Consider the following 19551-nt stretch of genomic DNA (forward strand, 5'->3'; position numbering starts at 1 on the left):
CAGCTCCGTTGCCCTGCGCGCTTGTTCGTTGAGCTGTAGATCCACTCGGATGTCTCGTTGCTGCCTTGGTTAGACAACTCAAGTTTGCAAAGCCAGTGTGGCTCCWAACACCAAATCGATCACTTGCAAATAATAGGCATTCCCAGCAGTACAGTTTGCAGTGCTTCTCGGAGCCTGTGAGCCATTGATAGCGCTCGTAGTTGGAACTTTGAAAGTGGCGGACGAACCCCTTTCCCGCCTGTGACAGGCTTTGTAGCGTCGGCGTCGGGCGACCTCTCCTTACAATGTCTAACTTTTCTTGAAAAGTTAGTCTTGAGAATGGCGTTATAATTATATCCTCGACCAAATCGATATCTTCTCCTCCTTCCGCCATTGTGGGTTGAAAAAACAGCTTAGTAGTACGCGAATTAATTCGTTTATCAAATTCAGTTTCCTAGTTCTGAAGTTCTGCATAGACCTGCCCATAGGACCTGCCTCTCAATATTGGTAATCCAATCAAAAGACGTGCACGCACTACGCCTGCTAGCTGGCTCCTGTGTAACACTGGAGCCAGCCAGCAGGCGTACAATAGCTAACTCTAAAGCTGATTGGTTGACACTAAATTTTAATTTCCATTCACTTTAAGCTACAAGCGCCCGCACTGTTGATTCTGAAGGCCTGAGAGCAGATTTTAGACCCCTGGCAACACATGATGGCTGAATATGATTGGATAAAAGATCTAACATAAAGACCAGCCCTCCAAATCTCAACCTGGGGCTGGAAGCAGTGCAACCAAGAGGAAAGCTATGAAATGAAGAGTATAACTCTTACTCTGGGGAATAATTTAATACATATTTGTGGGAAAATATATACAGTGGGGAGAAACAGTATTTGATACACTGCCGATTTTGCAGGTTTTCCTACTTACAAAGCATGTAGAGGTCTGCAATTTTATCATAGGTACACTTCAACTGTGAGAGACGCAATCTAAAACAAAATCCAGAAAATCACATTGTTTGATTTTTAAGTAATTAATTTGCATTTTATTGCATGACATAAGTATTTGATCACCTACCAACCAGTAAGAATTCCGGCTCTCACAGACCTGTTCGTTTTTCTTTAAGAAACCCTCCTGTTCTCCACTCAATACCTGTATTAACTGCACCTGTTTGAACTCATTAGCTGTATAAAAAGCACCTGTCCACACACTCAATCAAACAGACTCCAACCTCTCCACAATGGCCAAGATCAGAGAGCTGTGTAAGGACATCAGGGATAAATTGCAGACCTGCACAAGGCTGGGATGGGCTACAGGACATAGGCAAGCAGCTTGGTGAGAAGGCACAACTGTTGGCGCAATTATTAGAAAATGGAAGAAGTTCAAGATGACGGTCAATCACCCTTGGTCTGGGGCTCCATGCAAGATCTCACCTCGTGGGGCATCAATGATCATGAGGAAGGTGAGGGATCAGCCCAGAACTACACGGCAGGACATGGTCATGACCTGAAGAGAGCTGGGACCACAGTCTCAAAGAAAACCATTAGTAACACACTACGCCATCATGGATTAAAATCCTGCAGCGCACGCAAGGTCCCCTGCTCAAGCCAGCGCATGTCCAGCCCATCTGAAGTTTGCCAATGACCATCTGGATGATCCAGAGGAGGAATGGGAGAAGGTCATGTGGTCTGATGAGCAAAAATAGAGCTTTTTGGTCTAAACTCCACTCGCCGTGTTGGAGGAAGAAGAAGGATGAGTACAACCCCAAGAACACCATCCCAACCGTGAAGCATGGAGTGGAAACATCATTCTTTGGGGATGCTTTTCTGCAAAAGGGACAGGACAACTGCACCGTATTGAGGGAGGATGGATGGGCCATGTATCGCGAGATCTTGGCCAACAACCTCCTTCCCTCAGTAAGAGCATGAAGATGGGTCGTGGCTGGGTCTTCCAGCATGACAACGACCCGAAACACACAAGCCAGGCAACTAAGGAGTGGCTCCGTAAGAAGCATCTCAAGGTCCTGGAGTGCCTAGCCAGTCTCCAGACCTGAACCCAATAGAAAATCTTTGGAGGGAGCTGAAAGTCCGTATTGCCTCAGCGACAGCCCCGAAACTTGAAGGATCTGGAGAAGGTCTGTATGGAGGAGTGGGCCAAAATCCCTGCTGCAGTGTGTGCAAACCTGGTCAAGAACTACAGGAAACGTATGATGTCTGTAATTGCAAACAAAGGTTTCTGTACCAAATATTAAGTTGTGCTTTCCTGATGTATCAAATACTTATGTCATGCAATAAAATGCAAATTAATTACTTAAAAATCATACAATATGATTTTCTGGATTTTTGTTGTAGATTCCGTCTCTCACAGTTGAAGTGTACCTATGATAAAAATTACAGACCTCTACATGCTTTGTAAGTAGGAAAACCTGCAAAATCGGCAGTGTATCAAATACTTGTTCTCCCCACTGTATATTTTTAAATTATATTCTGATGATGTTTAGGCCAGCAGAGAAGGCCTTGCTGGCCCTGACGGCCCACCACTGCTCTATTCTGACCTCTGATAGATGTTGCAGAGGTAGGTGTTGTACACTTCCTGAAGTTAATGCACATCTCTTTCATCTTATTGGTATTGAGGACCAAGTGTGATTCCTCACACCACTCTACAAAGTCATCTAGGACCGGGCCATGATGTTCCTCGTCATCATGCAACAGGCTGATCAAGGCAGTGTCATCAGCGAACTTAACGAGGTGTCTGTCAGGATGGGAACTAGTACAACCTATTAGTGTACAAGATGTACAGGAGTGTGGACAAAACACATCCCTGAGGAGAGCCTGTGTTGGTATTGCGTATGTCCGACACACGGGGACCTATTTTGACTCGCTGTGAGCATTGGCTCAGGAAGTCCAACAGCCACAAAACCAGCCCCCCATCTAAGGAGCAGTCCTGAACGAGTCTCTGTGCCAGAATGTAGGGCTGGATTTTGTTGAAGGCAGAAGAAAAGTCAACAAACAGAACCCTGACATTGGATTTGGCACCCTCTAGATGTCTATAGACCATGTTAAGGAGGGTAAGAATGGCATCATCAACTCCTCTGCTAGGCTGATAGGCAAACTGAAATGGGTCGAGAAGCTTCTGGGTGACGCTGAGAATATGACTTTTCACTAGTTTCACATTGCTAAGGATGGCAAGGCGACAGGGCGGTAGTCATTCAGCAAAGAGGGATTAGATGCTTTAGGAATTGATATAATTATTGAGTTTTTCCACAATACTGGCACGTTGCTGGTCGAGTGAGGATTGGAAAATGTCTGTAAAAACACCAGCCAATTGTTCAGCACAGTGCTTTAACACATGTCCACTTATTTTGTCTGTGCCTGGGCTTTTGTGTGTTACATCCCCTGAACAACTTCAAAACATCTGTTTCACAACAAACATTTGTAATGATGCTTCCGTTTGTTTTACCTCCGACACAAAGTGGTCTGATTCAAATCTTGAGAAGAAAACATTCCGTTCGTTAGCCATGTTCTGGCCCTCATATCTCCCAAGGTCAGCACTGGTTTTTCCCGCCTATGTGGGGAGCACTAGCCATGGATTTAATCCCTTGCCAGGCCAGCCTTGCGTTTCCTGAGGACGGGGTCCTCTCCATCCTTTGCTTGTATGCCACCTTGTCCACCAGTATCTGTCTTTTGATCTCACGTTGTACATCTAAAGCCTGTCTATCACCCTCAGCATAAACTGCCTTCTTCTTGTCAAGTAGTATATATATATAAGTAATGTTTTGATACCCAAGGCTTATTGTTAGGGAAGATTTTACAGGTTTTAGTAGGCACTACTGACTCAACACAGAAGTTTACATAGTCTGAAACAACATCTGTGAGTTCAAGATCAGTCAAAACCCCCCTGGAGACAAGTGATGCTGTTGTCATTCCAGATCTGGACAGTTTTAACTGGGTTTCTCCCTCTCCAGGAGCCGACGGTAGGTTGGCCTGAGGTAGACCACATTGTGGTCTGATATCCCCAGGGGAGTGGCAGAAAATCCATTTGGTATTGTCCCATAGCACAAGTCAAGAGTCCTATTTTTCCTAGTGTGGCATTTCACATACTGGTGGTATGTGTGCAAGACTTTGTGCAAAGTACAGTTGTTAAAATCCCCTAAAATAAATGTGGGTGCGTCGGGGGAGATGGATTCCAGTTTCTGTGACAGATTATAAATAATCTCTGATGCCTTTGTTATATTAGCTTTAGGTTGAATGTACACAATGGTAACAAACAATTGGGGGAACTCACGGGGCAGATAGTAGTATGGTGGGCGCACTCAGGACAGGAATCTCTCCCGAATCGTGGAGACGGGACAGGTCATTGGCTTTGATGTTCTTTGAACCTGGGTGGTTTGACAGGGTGGAGTTGAATCTAGTGAAGAAAAGGGCCCACCTTGCTTGGCGCGGGTTCACCCATCTCGCTGTCCACATGTACTCCAGGTTCCGATGGTGAGGATGAGAAACGGGTCATTGGCGCCCTCCAGCCAGTGTCTCCACACATCTAGTGCCAACTTTACTGCCAGGAGCTACCGGTCACTGACGTCATAGCTTCTTTCTGAAGAAGTCCGTTTTATGCACATGGATACAATTTGTGGATTACCTTGAAGTTGTGATAGGACGGCCCCCATGCCCACTTCTGAGGCATCCACTTCCACCACGAAGGGCAGTGTAGGATCTGGGTGTTTCAGCAACGGGCGCAGGGGACACACCCCTTCAGTAGGCGGAAGGCCTCATCGACTGCAGGACTCCACACCAACTCATGGCGACCACCTTTGAGGAGTGAGGTGAGAGGTATCCCCATAAACGTTGTAGTCCCTTTACGGTGGTTGGGACTGGCCATGACCTGACTGCATCAACTTTTCTCTCCTCCATAACCACTCCCTGTAGGCGGATCCGATATTCCAAGAATGAGACAGTGGCCTGATGGAACTGGCACTTCTCCGGTTTGACGTACAGATGGTTCTCCAGGAGGCGTCACAGGACTACCCAGATGTGGGCGATGTGAATAGATCAGGATGTCGTCAATATACACGACCACCTGACGCCCAAGCATGTCCCGGAACACCTGGTTCACAAATGCCTTCAACACGGACGAAGCATCACCAAGTACTCGTAGTGCCCAGACATCATGCTGAAGGCTGTTTTCCTTTCATCCCCCTCCTGAATGTGGATGAGATTGTAGGCACTCCGTAGGTCCAGTTTAGTAAAAAAAACAGGTTCCGTGGAGCTGTTCGATGGCGGCAGGCACCAATGGGAGAGGGTAGTGGTACTTGGTGGTGATGGAATTGAGACCTCTGTAGTCGATGCACGGACGTAGACCTCCCCCCTTGGCCATGAATAAGAAGCCTGCCGATGCAGGGCAGGTGGATTGGTGGATGAAACCCTGTTGGAGAGCCTTCTGGATGTAGTCCTCCTCCATGGCCTTGGTTTCAGCCACCGACAGGGGCTCGAAGCGGCTGTGCGGAGGCGCGGAGTCTGCTAGCAAGTCGATGGCACCGTCCCAGCGGCGATGAGGAGGGAGACAGTTGGCTGGGTCTTGCAGAAAACCGTTCCGAAGATCCTGGTAAATCTCTGGGATGTTGGGCAACCACAGGACTCTCAACCGACATTGAAACACAGGGTAAGGGAAAGCAGGTCTTGCGACATCCGGGTTACCAGGAAGTGATCTCCATCCTCGACCAGGAGATGATGGGGTCGTGACGTTGGAGCCACGGGAGGCAGAGGATTACCTTATGTACAGGTGCCTTGGTTGTGGGGGATGGAAGGCTTTCATGGTGCAGGGGTCCCACGGTGATGGTGAGTGGTCCTGTGATGTGCATGATTGTCGATTATTCAGGGCTTGGGCTGGAAAAGGAGAGGAGAGCGGGTACGAGGTGATGTTCACGGAGGAGGCGAGGGCCTGGTCGATTCATTTCCCTGTGGCACCGGAGTCCACTAGAGCTGTGCAGAAAATACATGAGGGACAGTCAACCAGTGAAATGGAAACCAGGAAGGGTTTGGCGGAAAGCGATGATGGTGGAATACTCACGCCTACCCTGGAAGATGGATGATCATGGGGCCATCCCTCTGGACCCCGGGTTGGAAAGCACCAAACACAGCTGTAGCTTGTGCCCCTCCTGACCGCAATAGGAACACAGCCTCGGTGAGGGCGTACTCTGAAGTGGTCTGGGCACCCTGCCGGAGTAGTCGCTCACCTCCCTGCCAGGGTAGTCGCTCACACTGTATTACAGACCCTATGATTATACATCAAGTAACACTGTATTACAGGCCCTATGTTTGTCAATTAAGTAACACTGTATTACAGGCCACATGTTTCTCAATTGCACATGTACATAGCCCATCTGTAATTAGCCCATCCAACTACCTCATTCCCATACTGTTTTTGTTTTTTTGCTCCTTTGCACCCCAGTATCTCTACTTGAGATACTATGGCCAATTTATTGACTTACCTCGATTATCTAACCTCATTTGCACACAATGTACATAGACTTTTTATCTAGTGTGTTATTGACTGTACGTTTGTTTATGTGTAACTCTGTATTGTAGTTTGTGTCGCACTGCTTTGCTTTATCTTTGCCAGGTCACAGTTGTAAATGAGAACTTGTTCTCAACTGGCTTACCTGGTTAAATAAAGGTGAAATAAACAAATTAAGTAACACTGTAATACTGTAATACTGTATGTTTCTACATTAAGTACTCAACCAAGCAACCAAGCTGTTTTCAACCATCCCTGTAACTTTTACTTCGGCAGAGAGATCCTTTTCTAAATGAAAACTAATAAAAGAACTACATAAGAAGCATTAGTCTCTCGGTCTGATTTGAGCTGTAGAACGTCTGAGTAAGCTCCAGTCATTACACCGGCGCCGTAACCTTGACCACGGCATTTGTTCACTGATAACCCCCTACTTTCAATCAATGAAATCATGTATTTTTCCAGGCCTGAGGTGCTTTGATCAGTCACACTGTTGAAGCCCAAGGAACAAACACTTAGCTTCCTAGTACATACGGAAATGAAAAAGGTTTATGAATAACTTTTTGGAGGGTTACTGTCAACAAAAATATATATATTTTTTTTTTAAGATATTGATGACAGGTGCGTGAGCCGCCATGAGTATTTAAACCAAACCATATGGTTTGTTGTTTTAATAAACGTTTTAATAAAATAAATGTTTTAATAAACAACATGAAAAGGTGACTGTCAGAAGCACTCATCACTTCAAATAGGCTGCATGTCATATTAGACATCAAATACGCACCCTATATAGGAACCAGATAGGTAGCCTAAGAAGGAACGAAAACTAAATAAATTAGGCTATAATATTTAGGCCTATTATTTAAATTTTTTCAAGGCTAAAGCATGAATAAATGATTAAGTGTTTCTGAGTGTGACACACCATGCTGCTCAGCATTTAAACAATATGTTGTAGTAAACCCATTTTGCATGAGCCTGAAGCCACAGACTCTGGCCAAACTCATGTTTCTAAAAGTGCATTCAGAGACACTTTTAGAGCCTAATAATGCATTCATTTTTATATTTGAAGTTAGTCACAGCCTATATGAGCAATTTATAGTACAGGGAGAAACATAGGGTCTGTAATACAGTATTACTTAATGTAGAAACATAGAGTCTCCCTGTAATACAGTGTTACTTAATGTAGAAACATAGAGTCTCCCTGTAATACAGTGTTACTTAATGTAGAATCAAGAGTCTTATACAGTGTTACTTAATGTAGAACATAGAGTCTCCTGTAATACAGTATTACTTAATGTAGAAACAAGAGTCTCCCTGTAATACAGTGTTACTTAATGTAGAAACATAGAGTCTCCCTGTAATACAGTATTACTTAATGTAGAAACATAGAGCTCCCTGTAATACAGTGTTACTTAATGTAGAAACATAGAGTCTCCTGTAATACATGTTACTTAATGTAGAAACATAGAGTCTCCGTGAATACAGTTTACTTATGTAGAAACATAGAGTCTCTTAACAGTGTTACTTAATGTAAGAAATAGAGTCTCCCTGTAATACAGTATTACTTAATGTAGAACATAGAGTCTCCTTAATTAGTGTTACTTAATGTAGAAACATAGAGTCTCCCTGTAATATAGTGTTACTTAATGTAGAAACATAGAGTCTCCTGTAATATAGTGTTACTTAATGTGAGAACATAGAGTCGTTACAGTGTTTACTTAATGTAGAAACATAGAGTCTGTTATACAGTGTTACTTAATGTAGAAACATAGAGTCTCCCTGTAATACAGTTTACTTAATGTAGAAACATAGAGTCTCCCTGTAATATAGTGTTACTTAATGTAGAAACATAGAGTCTCCCGTAATATAGGTTACTTAATGTAGAAACATAGAGTCTCCCTGTAATATGTGTTACTTAATGTAGAAACATTTAGAGGTCTGTGTATCAGTTGTTACTTAATGTAGAAAAATAGGGCCTCTGTCAATAAATTGCGCATATAGGCTATGACTAACTTAAAATTCAATAAAAAATGCATTATTAGGCTCTAAAAGCTCCTCTGAATTCACTCTCAGAAACATGAGTTTGGCCAGAGTCTGTGGCTAAAGGCACATGCAATGGTTCCTGGAGAGCCGGCCAGCAGTGGAGAATATCCTCTCCGTGCTTGCAGAGTCACTGGGGAGGCTAAACACCACTTGCCAGGCTGGGCAGGGATGCAGAGTTGTTTTTTTAATTTTTCTGTAGGTCAGCCTAAAGGTTTTTAGTGAAAATAACACTTTGAAAATAGAAAGCTCCTTGAAAGATATAATATGCCTGGCAGATTGCTCTGAAGTTGCACAGCGGTCTAAGACACTGCAGCTTGGTACTTGAGGCGTCACTACAGAACACCCTGGTTCAAATCCAGGCTGTATCACATCCGGCCGCGATTGGGAGACCCATAGGGCGGCGCACAATTTGCCCAAAGTCGTCCGGGTGTGGCCGGTGTAGGCCGTCATTGTAAATAATAATTTGTTCTTAACTGACTTGTCTAGTTAAATAAAGGTTACATTTAAAATAAAATATATATTGGGCCAAAATCAATGATGGCCTATTGTATAGATAATAGAACGAAAATTAACAGATTTTCTTGTTTATAAATACACTACATGACCAAAGTATGCGGACACCTGCTCGATGAATATTTCATTCCAAAATCACGTGCATTAATATGGAGTTGGTCTCCCCTTTGCTGCTATAACAGCCTCCACTCTTCTGGGAAGGCTTTCCACTCGATGTTGGAAAATTGTAGCGGGGACTTGCTTCCATTCAACCACAAGAGCATTAGTGAGGTCAGGTACTGATGTTTGGCGATTAGGCCTGCCTCGCAGTCGGTGCTCCAATTCATCCCAAAGGTGTTAGATGGGGTTGAGGTCAGGGCTCTGTGCAGGCCAGTCAAGTTCTTCCACACCAATCTCAACAAACAATTTCTGTATGGACCTCGATTTTTGCAAGGGGCATTGTCATGCTGAAACAGGAAAGGGCCTTCCGCAAACTGTTGCCACAAAGTTGGAAGCACAGAATCATCTAGAATGTCATTGTGTGCTGTAGCGTTAATATTTCCCTTCACTGGAACTAAGGAGCCAGAACCAAGAAAAACAGCCCCATACCATTATTCCTCCTCCACCAAACTTTACACTTGGCATTGGGGCAGGTAGTGTTCTCCTGACATCCGCCAAATCCAGATTTGTCCGTTGGACTGCCATATCCTCTCACTTCCAGAGAACACGTTTCCACTGCTCCAGAGTTAAATGGCGGCAAGCTTTATACCACTTCAGCCGACACTTGGCATTGCGCATGGTGATCTTAGGCTTGTATGCGGCTGCTCAGCCATGGAAACCCATTTCATGAAGCTCCCAACGATCAGCTCTTGTGATGATGTTGCTTCCCGAGGCAGTTTGGAACTCGGTAGCGAGTGTTGCGACTGAGGATAGACGATTTTTACATGCTACGTGCTTCAGCTCTCACCACTCCCATTCTGTGAGCTTGTTTGGCCATTGTTCTTGCTCCTAGACATTTCCACTTCACAATAACAGCGCTTAGTTGACCGGGGCAGCTCTATCAGGGCAGGAATATAACAAACGGACTTGTTGGAAAGGTGGCAACCTATGAAGGTACCACGTTGAAAGTCACTGAGCTCTTCAGTAAGGCCATTATACTGCCACTGTTTGTCTATGGAGATTGCATGGCTGTCTGCTCAATTGTATACACCTGTCAGCAACAGGTGTGCCTGAAATAGCCAAATCCACACATTTGAAGGGGCGTCCACATACTTTTGTATATACAGTATATATTGTATTGTACTTTGCTACAATGACACACTTAGCTAGCTACCCACCTTGTTCCTTTCTGTTAGCATATACTATGTTAGCACATAGTACATCGTCATGCTTTCGGGATAGGTGTCTTTTCAGATTCCACAATGATTCTTTAGTTGTGGACACTACATTACCACACTCCCTCTCTTGCTCTTGGTCCTCATGTTTGTAAGTCACCTTGACTTTGCACCTGTGTGTTTCATCAGTTTCTTTATGAAAATATTTTGTGAACTCCATGACAGTAGCTAAAGCAACGGGCTATTAGCAGCACACAAGTAGACTACAAATGCATGCTGGGACGGGCGCGCCCTGCGCTAGTGAAGTGTGTGCTACTGGAACTGTACTGGAGCGAAATCGGAGTGGGCGAGAAGACCTACACTACAGCCTTTGGGAAATACAGTTGAGTAGAGAACAGGGTCACCGCTGTGCCGCACCCCTGGATGGAGTGCTATTCTCTGAAGTACCATAGTACACAGTTCATTTGTGGTGTTTTCTGAATTCCAGGGGTAGAGAGAGAGAAAACTAACCACTCTCACATTGATTTAGTTGAAAAGCCTGGGATTTTCACAGCTGCAGCATATCATTAGTGAAACAGTGGGACTGAGCCTCAGGGTTGACTACTAAGCCAGCATGTAACAGCTTGAATCAGCATACCTCAAGGCGTGTAGCTACCTGTAGCCAACCCACCACAGCTGATATCAGTCTCCGGCATGTTGGTGTCAACTGTTACAACAAGGCGTGTGCTTAACAGACATGTATGACAGAGTCCCCCGGTCATCTTCATAGTATCCTGTCACACACGGATCCCATGTGCCAAACACTCAGAGGGCTTAACGGTTTCATTATCCAGGATGCCAGGTGGATTTAAAGTTTCTCTGAACTGGTTTAGCAGCGTGGTGTGGCTGGCTTAAAGGGCGTTTCAGTGTAATAGCAAGGAGTGAAGCGTGAGTAACTATCAGCTGCCCTAATGAACACACATGGCAACTCCAGTGGTGTAAAGTACTTACGTAAAAATACTTTAAAGTACTACATAAGTAGTTTTTTTGCGGTATCTGTACTTTGCTATTTATATCTTTGACAACTTTTACTTCACATGCCTAAAGATAATAATGTACTTTTTGCTTGGTGTATTTTTCCTGACACCAAAAAGTAGTGGTTACATTTTGAATGCTTAGCAGGACAAATAACTGCTGCCTCTGATCTGGCAGACACACTAAACACAAATGCTTTGTTTGTAAATGATGTCTGAGTGTTGGAGTGTGCCCCTGGCTATCCGTAAATAAACATTTCAATGCAAATTGCCTTCTGGTTCGCTTAATATAAGCAATTTGAAATTATTTATGCTTTTACTTTTGATACTTTAGTATATTTTTGCAATTACATTTAGTATATTTAAATCAAATACTTTTAGACTTTTACTCAAGTAAACTCAGCAAAAAAAGAAACGTCCTCTCACTGTCAACTGTGTTTATTTTCAGCAAACTTAACGTGTATATATTCGTATGAACATAACAAGATTCAACAACTGAGACATAAACTGAACAAGTTCCACAGACATGTGACTAACAGAAATTTAATAATTTGTCCCTGAACAAAGGGGGGGTCAAAATCAAAAGAAACAGTCAGTATCTGGTGTGGCCACCAGCTGCATTAAGTACTGCAGTACATCACCTCATGGACTGCACCAGATTTGCCCGTTCTTGCTGTGAGATGTTACCCCACTCTTCCACCAAGGCACCTGCAAGTTCCCAGACATTTCTGGGGGGAATGGCCATAGCCCTCACCCTCCGATCCAACAGGTCCCAGACGTGCTTATTGGGATTGCGATCCGGGCTCTTCGCTGGCCACGGCAGAACACTGACATTCCTGTCTTGCAGGAAATCACGCATAGAATGAGCAGTATGGCTGGTGGCATTGTCATCCTGCAAGGTCATGTCAGGATGAGCCTGCAAGGAAGGGCACCACGAGGGAGAAGGATGTCTTCCCTGTAACGCACAGCATTGAGATTGCCTGCAATGACAACAAGTTCAGTCCGATGATGCTGTGACACACCACCCCAGACCATGACGGATCCAAATCGATCCCGCTCCAGAGTACATGCCTCGGTGTAACGCTCATTCCTTCGACGATAAACGCGAATCCGACCATCACCCCTGGAGAGACAAAACCGCGACTCATCAGTGAAGAGCACTTTTTGCCAGTCCTGTCTGGTCCAGCGACGGTGGGTTTGTGCCCATAGGCGACGTTGTTGCCGGTGATGTCTGGTGAGGACCTGCCTTACAACAGGCCTACAAGCCCTCAGTCCAGCCTCTCTCAGCCTATTGCAGACAGTCTGAGCACTGATGGAGGGATTGTGTGTTCCTGGTGTAACTCGGGCAGTTGTTGTTGCCATCCTGTACCTGTCCYRCAGGTGTGATGTTCGRATGTACCRATCCTGTGCARGTGTTGWTACAYGTGGTCTGCCACTGCGAGGACGATCAGCTGTCCGTCCTGTCTCCCTGTAGCGCTGTCTTAGGTGTCTCACAGTACGGACATTGCAATTTATTGCCCTGGCCACATCTGCAGTCCTCATGCCTCCTTGCAGCATGCCTAAGGCACGTTCACGTGGATGAGCAGGGGCATCTTTCTTTTGGGGTTTTTCAGAGTCAGTAGAAAGGCCTCTTTAGTGTCCTAAGTTTTCATAACTGTGACCGTAATTGCCAACCGTCTGTAAGCTGTTAGTGTCTTAACGACCGTTCCACAGGAACATGTTCATTAATTGTTCATGGTTCATTGAACAAGCATGGGAAACAGTGTTTAAACCCTTTACAATGAAGATCTGTGAAGTTATTTGGATATTCACGAATTATCTTTGAAAGACAGGGTCCTGAAAAAGGGAAGTTACTTTTTTTGCTGAGTTTAGTACTTTACTGTGTGACTTTCACTTTTACTTGATTCATTTTCTATTCTAAGGTATCTTTACCTCAAGTTTGACAGTTGGGTACTTTTTCCACCGCTGGGCAACTCCACTGGACTACAGGGTGCTTGTCCTTTATTCTAATGTATAGTGTCGTGCTCTCTATCCAAACTCAGGGCAAGAGATGAGTTGTTTGTTAGAGTAATGAACAACAACAGGCCGCTGCAGTAATATGGATGGGTTTCATATTAAGTCATCAGGCAAAATGGGATTATTTTTCAGAATATTACCTTTACACTGAATATGTTGTATATCTTGTACTGGGTCTGAGAAACAGCAGACAAGCTCTTTGTTTTCAGCCTCTGATTGTAAAACATTATGTTATGAGGAACGGTTTCCTCTTACTGCATTCACTGTCTATCTCTGAGGCATTTACTACACAGGAAGCTTCATTTCCCAAGTGAAGACAAAGCTAATTCACTTCATCATGAAGTGATTAATCTGACAGACAGAACATAAAATGGCCCTGATACCTGAACACATGTATTTCTCAGTCAATACACACCTCCTCAAACAAGTATTCTATATTGCCAGCAGATGGGGCTATAATCTAAGACAATTCATGCTTTCGTTTCTACTCATACAAAGTCCATGAAAATATTGAAGAATGCAGTCGAAAACATGATTATGTTTCATTAACTTAGCTTAATGTGTAGGAATACCCCTTTGCACTAGAAACATTGCCATGATTGAGACGCAAGACTACATTTCTGTAGGTAAAAACCTATTTATGATGTGTTTATATTGCTGATAACAGTCTGACACAGTCTGACAACAGTCTGACACAGTCTGACAACAGTCTGATAACAGTCTGACAACAGTCTAACAGTCTGACAACAGTATGATAACAGTATGATTAACAGTATGATAACATGCCATGATTGAGACGCAAGACTACATTTCTGTAGGTAGAAACCTATTTATGATGTGTTTTATATTGCTGATAACAGTCTGACAACAGTCTGACAACAGTCTGACAACAGTCTGACAACAGTCTGATAACAGTCTGACAACAGTCTAACAGTCTGACAACAGTATGATAACAGTATGATTAACAGTATGATAACATGCCATGATTGAGACGCAAGACTACATTTCTGTAGGTAGAAACCTATTTATGATGTGTTTTATATTGCTGATAACAGTCTGACAACAGTCTGATAACAGTCTGACAACAGTCTGATAACAGCCTGATAGCAGTCTGAAACAGCCTGATATGTCTGATAACAGTCTGACAACAGTCTGATAACAGTCTGACAACAGTCTGATAACAGTCTGACAACAGTCTAACAGTCTGACAACAGTATGATAACAGTATGATTAACAGTATGATAACAGCCATGATTGAGACGCAAGACTACATTTCTGTAGTAGAAACCTATTTATGATGTGTTTTATATTGCTGATAACAGTCTGACAACAGTCTGATAACAGTCTGACAACAGTCTGATAACAGCCTGATAGCAGTCTGATAGCGGTCTGATAACAGCTGACTAATGTCTGATAGCAGTCTGATAACAGTCTGATAGCAGTCTGATAACAGTCTGATAGCAGTCTGATAACAGTCTGACAACAGTCTGATACAGTCATAAACATCCTGATAACGTCTGATAGCAGTATGATAGCAGTCTGATAGCAGTCTGATAACAGTCTGATAGCAGTATGATAACAGTCTGATAGCAGTCTGATAACAGTCTGACAACAGTCTGATAGCAGTCTGATAACATCCTGATAACGTCTGATAGCAGTATGATAACAGTCTGATAACAGTCTGATAACCGTCTGATAACAGTCTAACAGTCTGACAACAGTATATACAGTATGATAGCAATCTGACAGCACAAGGATAGCAGTATGACAGCACTCTGATAGCAGTCTTAAACAGCCTGATAACAGTCTGATAGCAGTATGATAACAGTCTGATAGCAGTCTGATAACAGTCTGATAGCAGTCTGATAACAGTCTGATAACAGTCTGATAACAGCCTGATAACGTCTGATAGCCGTCTGATAACAGTCTGATAACAGTCTGATAGCAGTATGATAGCAGTCTGATAACCGTCTGATAACAGTCTGATAACAGTCTGATAGCAGTCTGATAACAGCCTGATAACAGTCTGATAGCAGTATATAACAGTCTGATAGCAGTCTGATAACAGTCTGATAGCAGTCTGATAACAGTCTGATAAGCAGTGATAACATCCTGATAACGTCTGATAGCAGTATTATAACAGTCTGATAACAGTCTGATAACAGTTTGATACAGTCTGATAACAGTTGATAACAGTCTGATAACAGTCTGATAACAGTCTGATAACAGTCTGATAACCGTCTAACAGTCTGATAGCATTCCGATAAACGTCTGATAACAGTCTGATAACAGTCTGACAACAGTATGATAGAAATCTGACAGCACAAGGATAGCAGTATGACAGCACTCTGATAGCAGTCTGATAACAGCCTGATAACAGTCTGATAGCAGTCTTGATAACAGCCTGATAACGTCTGATAGCAGTATGATAACAGTCTGATAACAGTCTGATTAGCAGTCTGATAACAGTCTGATAACAGTCTGATAACAGCCTGATAACGTCTGATAGCCGTCTGATAACAGTCTGATAACAGTCTGATAGCAGTATGATAGCAGTCTGATAGCAGTATGATAGCAGTCTGATAACGTCTGATAAACAGTCTGATAACAGTCTGATAGCAGCTGATAAACCGTCTATGAACAGTCTGATAGCAGTCTGATAACCGTCTGATAACAGTCTGATAACAGTCTGATAGCAGTCTGATAACCATCTGATAACAGTCTGATAACAGTCTGATAACAGTCTGATAACCATCTGATAACAGTCTGATAACAGTCTGATAGCAGTCTGATAGCCGTCTGATAACATCCTGATAACGTCTGATAGCAGTATGATAACAGTCTGATAACAGTTTGATAGCAGTCTGATAACAGTCTGATAACCGTCTGATAACAGTTTGATAGCAGTCTGATAACAGTCTGATAACAGTCTGATAACAGTCTGATAGCAGTCTGTTAACAGTGACAGCAGTCTGATAGCAGTTGGTAGAGGATGGTGCTGCAACACCAGGATTGTGGGTTTGATTCCCGCTGGGGACTCCCATACGTAAAATGTAAGCACGCATGACTGTAATTCACTTTGGATAAAGGGCATATATTATTAATATATTCTTATTTGTATTATTAGAATATTATTACAGGTGACATTTATTAAACACAGTTACATTTATCAGTCTGTAGTTATAAGACAAGACACTGTTTATCTTTGTATCAACACAGCACAACCTGGCTGTCACATCTGACCCCTGATGCCTGCAGCTTCCTCCTCAACCCTCACATAGTGAGAGGTGAGAGGTCAACTCTGGGATTGACTGCCTACCATGCCCCTTTTTACATGGAATGCATCAGGAGCAAAAACCAGGGAACCAGTTTATCTTTATATTCCTCTTTCTCTCTTCTTTTAATCTCTCTCTTTCTCTGTTTATGAACTGAATACATTGTGTGAATCCGTTTTCCCTAAGACTGTAGACGCACAGCCATTCTGGTTTGGAGACTGATAGGGGTCAGAGAACATATTGTATATTATACTGAACAAAAATGTAAACGCAACATGCAAAAATTTCAAAGATTTTACTGAGTTACAGTTCATATGAGGAAATCAGTCCATTGACATAAATTCATTAGGCCCTAATCTATGGATTTCACAAGACTGGGAATAAAGACATGTATTTGTTGGTCACAGATATATATTTTTTAAAGGTAGGGGCATGGATTAGAAAACCAGTCAGTATCTGGTGTGACCACCACTTGCCTCATGCAGCGCGACACATCTTCTTCGCATAAGCTGTTGATTGTATCCTGTGGGATGTTGTCCCACTCCTCTTCAATGGCTGTGCAAAGGTGCTGGATATTGGTGGGAACTGGAATTCCCTGTCGTACACATCGATCCAGAGCATCCCAAACATGCTCAATGGGTGACATGTCTGGTGAGTATACAGGCCAAGAGAACTGGGACATTTTCAACTTCCAGGAATTGCATACAGATCCTTGAGCATTATCATGCTGAAACATGAGGTGATGGCGGGGGATGAATGGCATGACAATGGGCCTCGGGATCTCGTCACGGTATCTCTGTGCATTGAAATTGCCATCGATAAAATGCAATTGTGTTCGTTGTCCGTTGCTTATGACATAACCCCACCGCCACCATGGGGCACTCGGTTCACAATGTGGACATCAGCAAACCGTTCGCCCACACAACGCCATACACGTGGCCTGCGATTGTGAGGCTGGTTGGAAGTACTGCCAAATTCTCTAAAATGACGTTGGAGGCAGTTTATGGTAAAGAAATGAACATTCGATTATCTGGAAACAGCTCTGGTGGACATTCTGCAGTCAGCATGTCAATTGCAATCTCCCTCAAAACTTGAGACATCTGTGGCATTGTGTTGTGCGACAAAACTGCACATTTTAGAGTGGCCTTTTTATTGTCCCCAGCACAAGTTGCACCTGTGTAATAATCACTCTGTTTAATCAGCTTCTTGATATGCCACACCTGTCAGGTGGATATATTAACTTGGTAAAGGAGAAATGCTCACTAACTGGGTTGTAAACAAATTTGTGCACAAAATGCACAAATTTGTGAAATAAAGCTTTTTTTTGTGAGTATGGAACATTTCTGGGATCTTTTATTTCAGCTCATGAAACCTACACTTTAGATGTTGCGTTTATATTGAGAATTTGAATTGGTCTCGCGAAAGAGAATAAACTTCTTAGAACTCATTGACAGAGGCTACAATAACAGYAACCATGATGGAAAATGGAACAGTGGGCAAATACTGTCTCCTTACAGGGATCGTGTTTCTGTTTAATGGTGGGAGATGTACTGTCTATTTTCCTTCTCACCATACTGAAACTCTTTTTTTGTCATCTGGTACTAATAACACTCCTTGCCCCTCACAAGAGAACCTCACATTAAAGCACATGTTGTGTGAGAGAACGTTCCCAAAAGGACTCTAAAGGACTTAAGCTCCATTGAAAGAAGTAAAATGTGTTTTCCAGCAGATTGACCTTGATAAATGACATAACATTATTAAGCACACAGAGGAATCTATCCTGACTGATTCAAGATGTTAAACGAAGTGTAAGATTCTCGGCCAAATGTGGTCTTAAACATGCTCCACTTGACTAAAGCTGAGCCATATCATCCTTTATGAGCAGATACTACGTATTTTGGTATCAGTGTCATATCCTGACAATCATGTAATGCTCTTGTCCTTATTGCAAGAGGGCACCTTGGCCGTAAGCTGTGGATACATCTGTAGACCGTCAGTCTAAGAGCAATGTCATTTTGTTGCCTAACAAGGATGCTATCATGATATTATATTCCTAACAGAAGTCCTGACGTGGGTCATGCTGTTTCAGTCCTGAAGGCAGGGGAGGGCCATCTGTATTTCTGTCCTGAACCAGGGATCATCTGTTCCAGTCCTGACCAGGGATCGTCTGGTTTCAGTCCTGTACCCAAGGGATTCATCTGTTTCAGCTCCTGCGATGGGGATCATCTTTTCAGTCCTGACCAGGATCATTCTGTTTCAGATCCTGGGACCAGGGATCATCTGTTTCAGTCGCTGACCAGGATTCATTCTGTTTCAGCTCCCAGGGAATCATCTGTTTCGTCTGAACGTGGGTTAATCATGTTTCGAGTCCTGACCAGGGATCATCTGGTTCCAGTCCTGGAACCAGGGAATCATCTGTTTCAGTCCTAGGCGAGGGACATCTGTTGTCAGTCCTGAACCAGGGGATCATCTGTTTCAGTCCTTGTCCATCGGACAAGATCATCTGGTTTCAGTCTGATGAGTGGATCATCTGTTTCAGTCTGGACAGGGATCATCTGTTTCAGTCCTAAACACGGGGATCATCTGTTTCAAGTCCTGACACGGGATCAATCTGGTTCAGTCCTGGACAGGGGATCATCTGTTCAGTTCCTGACGTCGGATCACTGTTTTCATCCTGACCATTGCGCGAGATTCATTCTGTTTCACATCCTGAGGGGATATCTGTTTAGTCCTGACTGAGGGAATCATCTTCTCTTCAGTCCTGACGATCTGTGGGATCACTCTTTTCAGTCCTGGCCCATAGGATCATCTGTCTTCACCCCCCCTGTTCCTGCACCAGGGATCATCTGTTGCACGTCCTGACCAGGGATCATCTGTTTCAGTCCTGACCAGGC

General features: G+C 43.5%; 1 protein-coding gene across 1 annotated transcript; it reads right to left on the reverse strand.

Moving 5' to 3' along the window:
* Positions 1 to 5212: 5212 nt before the first annotated feature.
* On the reverse strand, positions 5213 to 12979 carry LOC139024248 (uncharacterized). The gene is made up of 4 exons (XM_070438854.1): positions 12511 to 12979; positions 12299 to 12437; positions 6047 to 6210; positions 5213 to 5609 (listed from the first exon to the last, which is right to left on the reverse strand). Exons 1-4 carry the CDS (start codon positions 12921 to 12923, stop codon positions 5213 to 5215), a joined length of 1113 nt encoding a protein of 370 aa, XP_070294955.1. The 5' UTR covers positions 12924 to 12979.
* Positions 12980 to 19551: the final 6572 nt, after the last annotated feature.

This window comes from Salvelinus sp. IW2-2015, unplaced genomic scaffold (genome assembly GCF_002910315.2).
Source record: "Salvelinus sp. IW2-2015 unplaced genomic scaffold, ASM291031v2 Un_scaffold1249, whole genome shotgun sequence".
NCBI lineage: Eukaryota > Metazoa > Chordata > Actinopteri > Salmoniformes > Salmonidae > Salvelinus > Salvelinus sp. IW2-2015.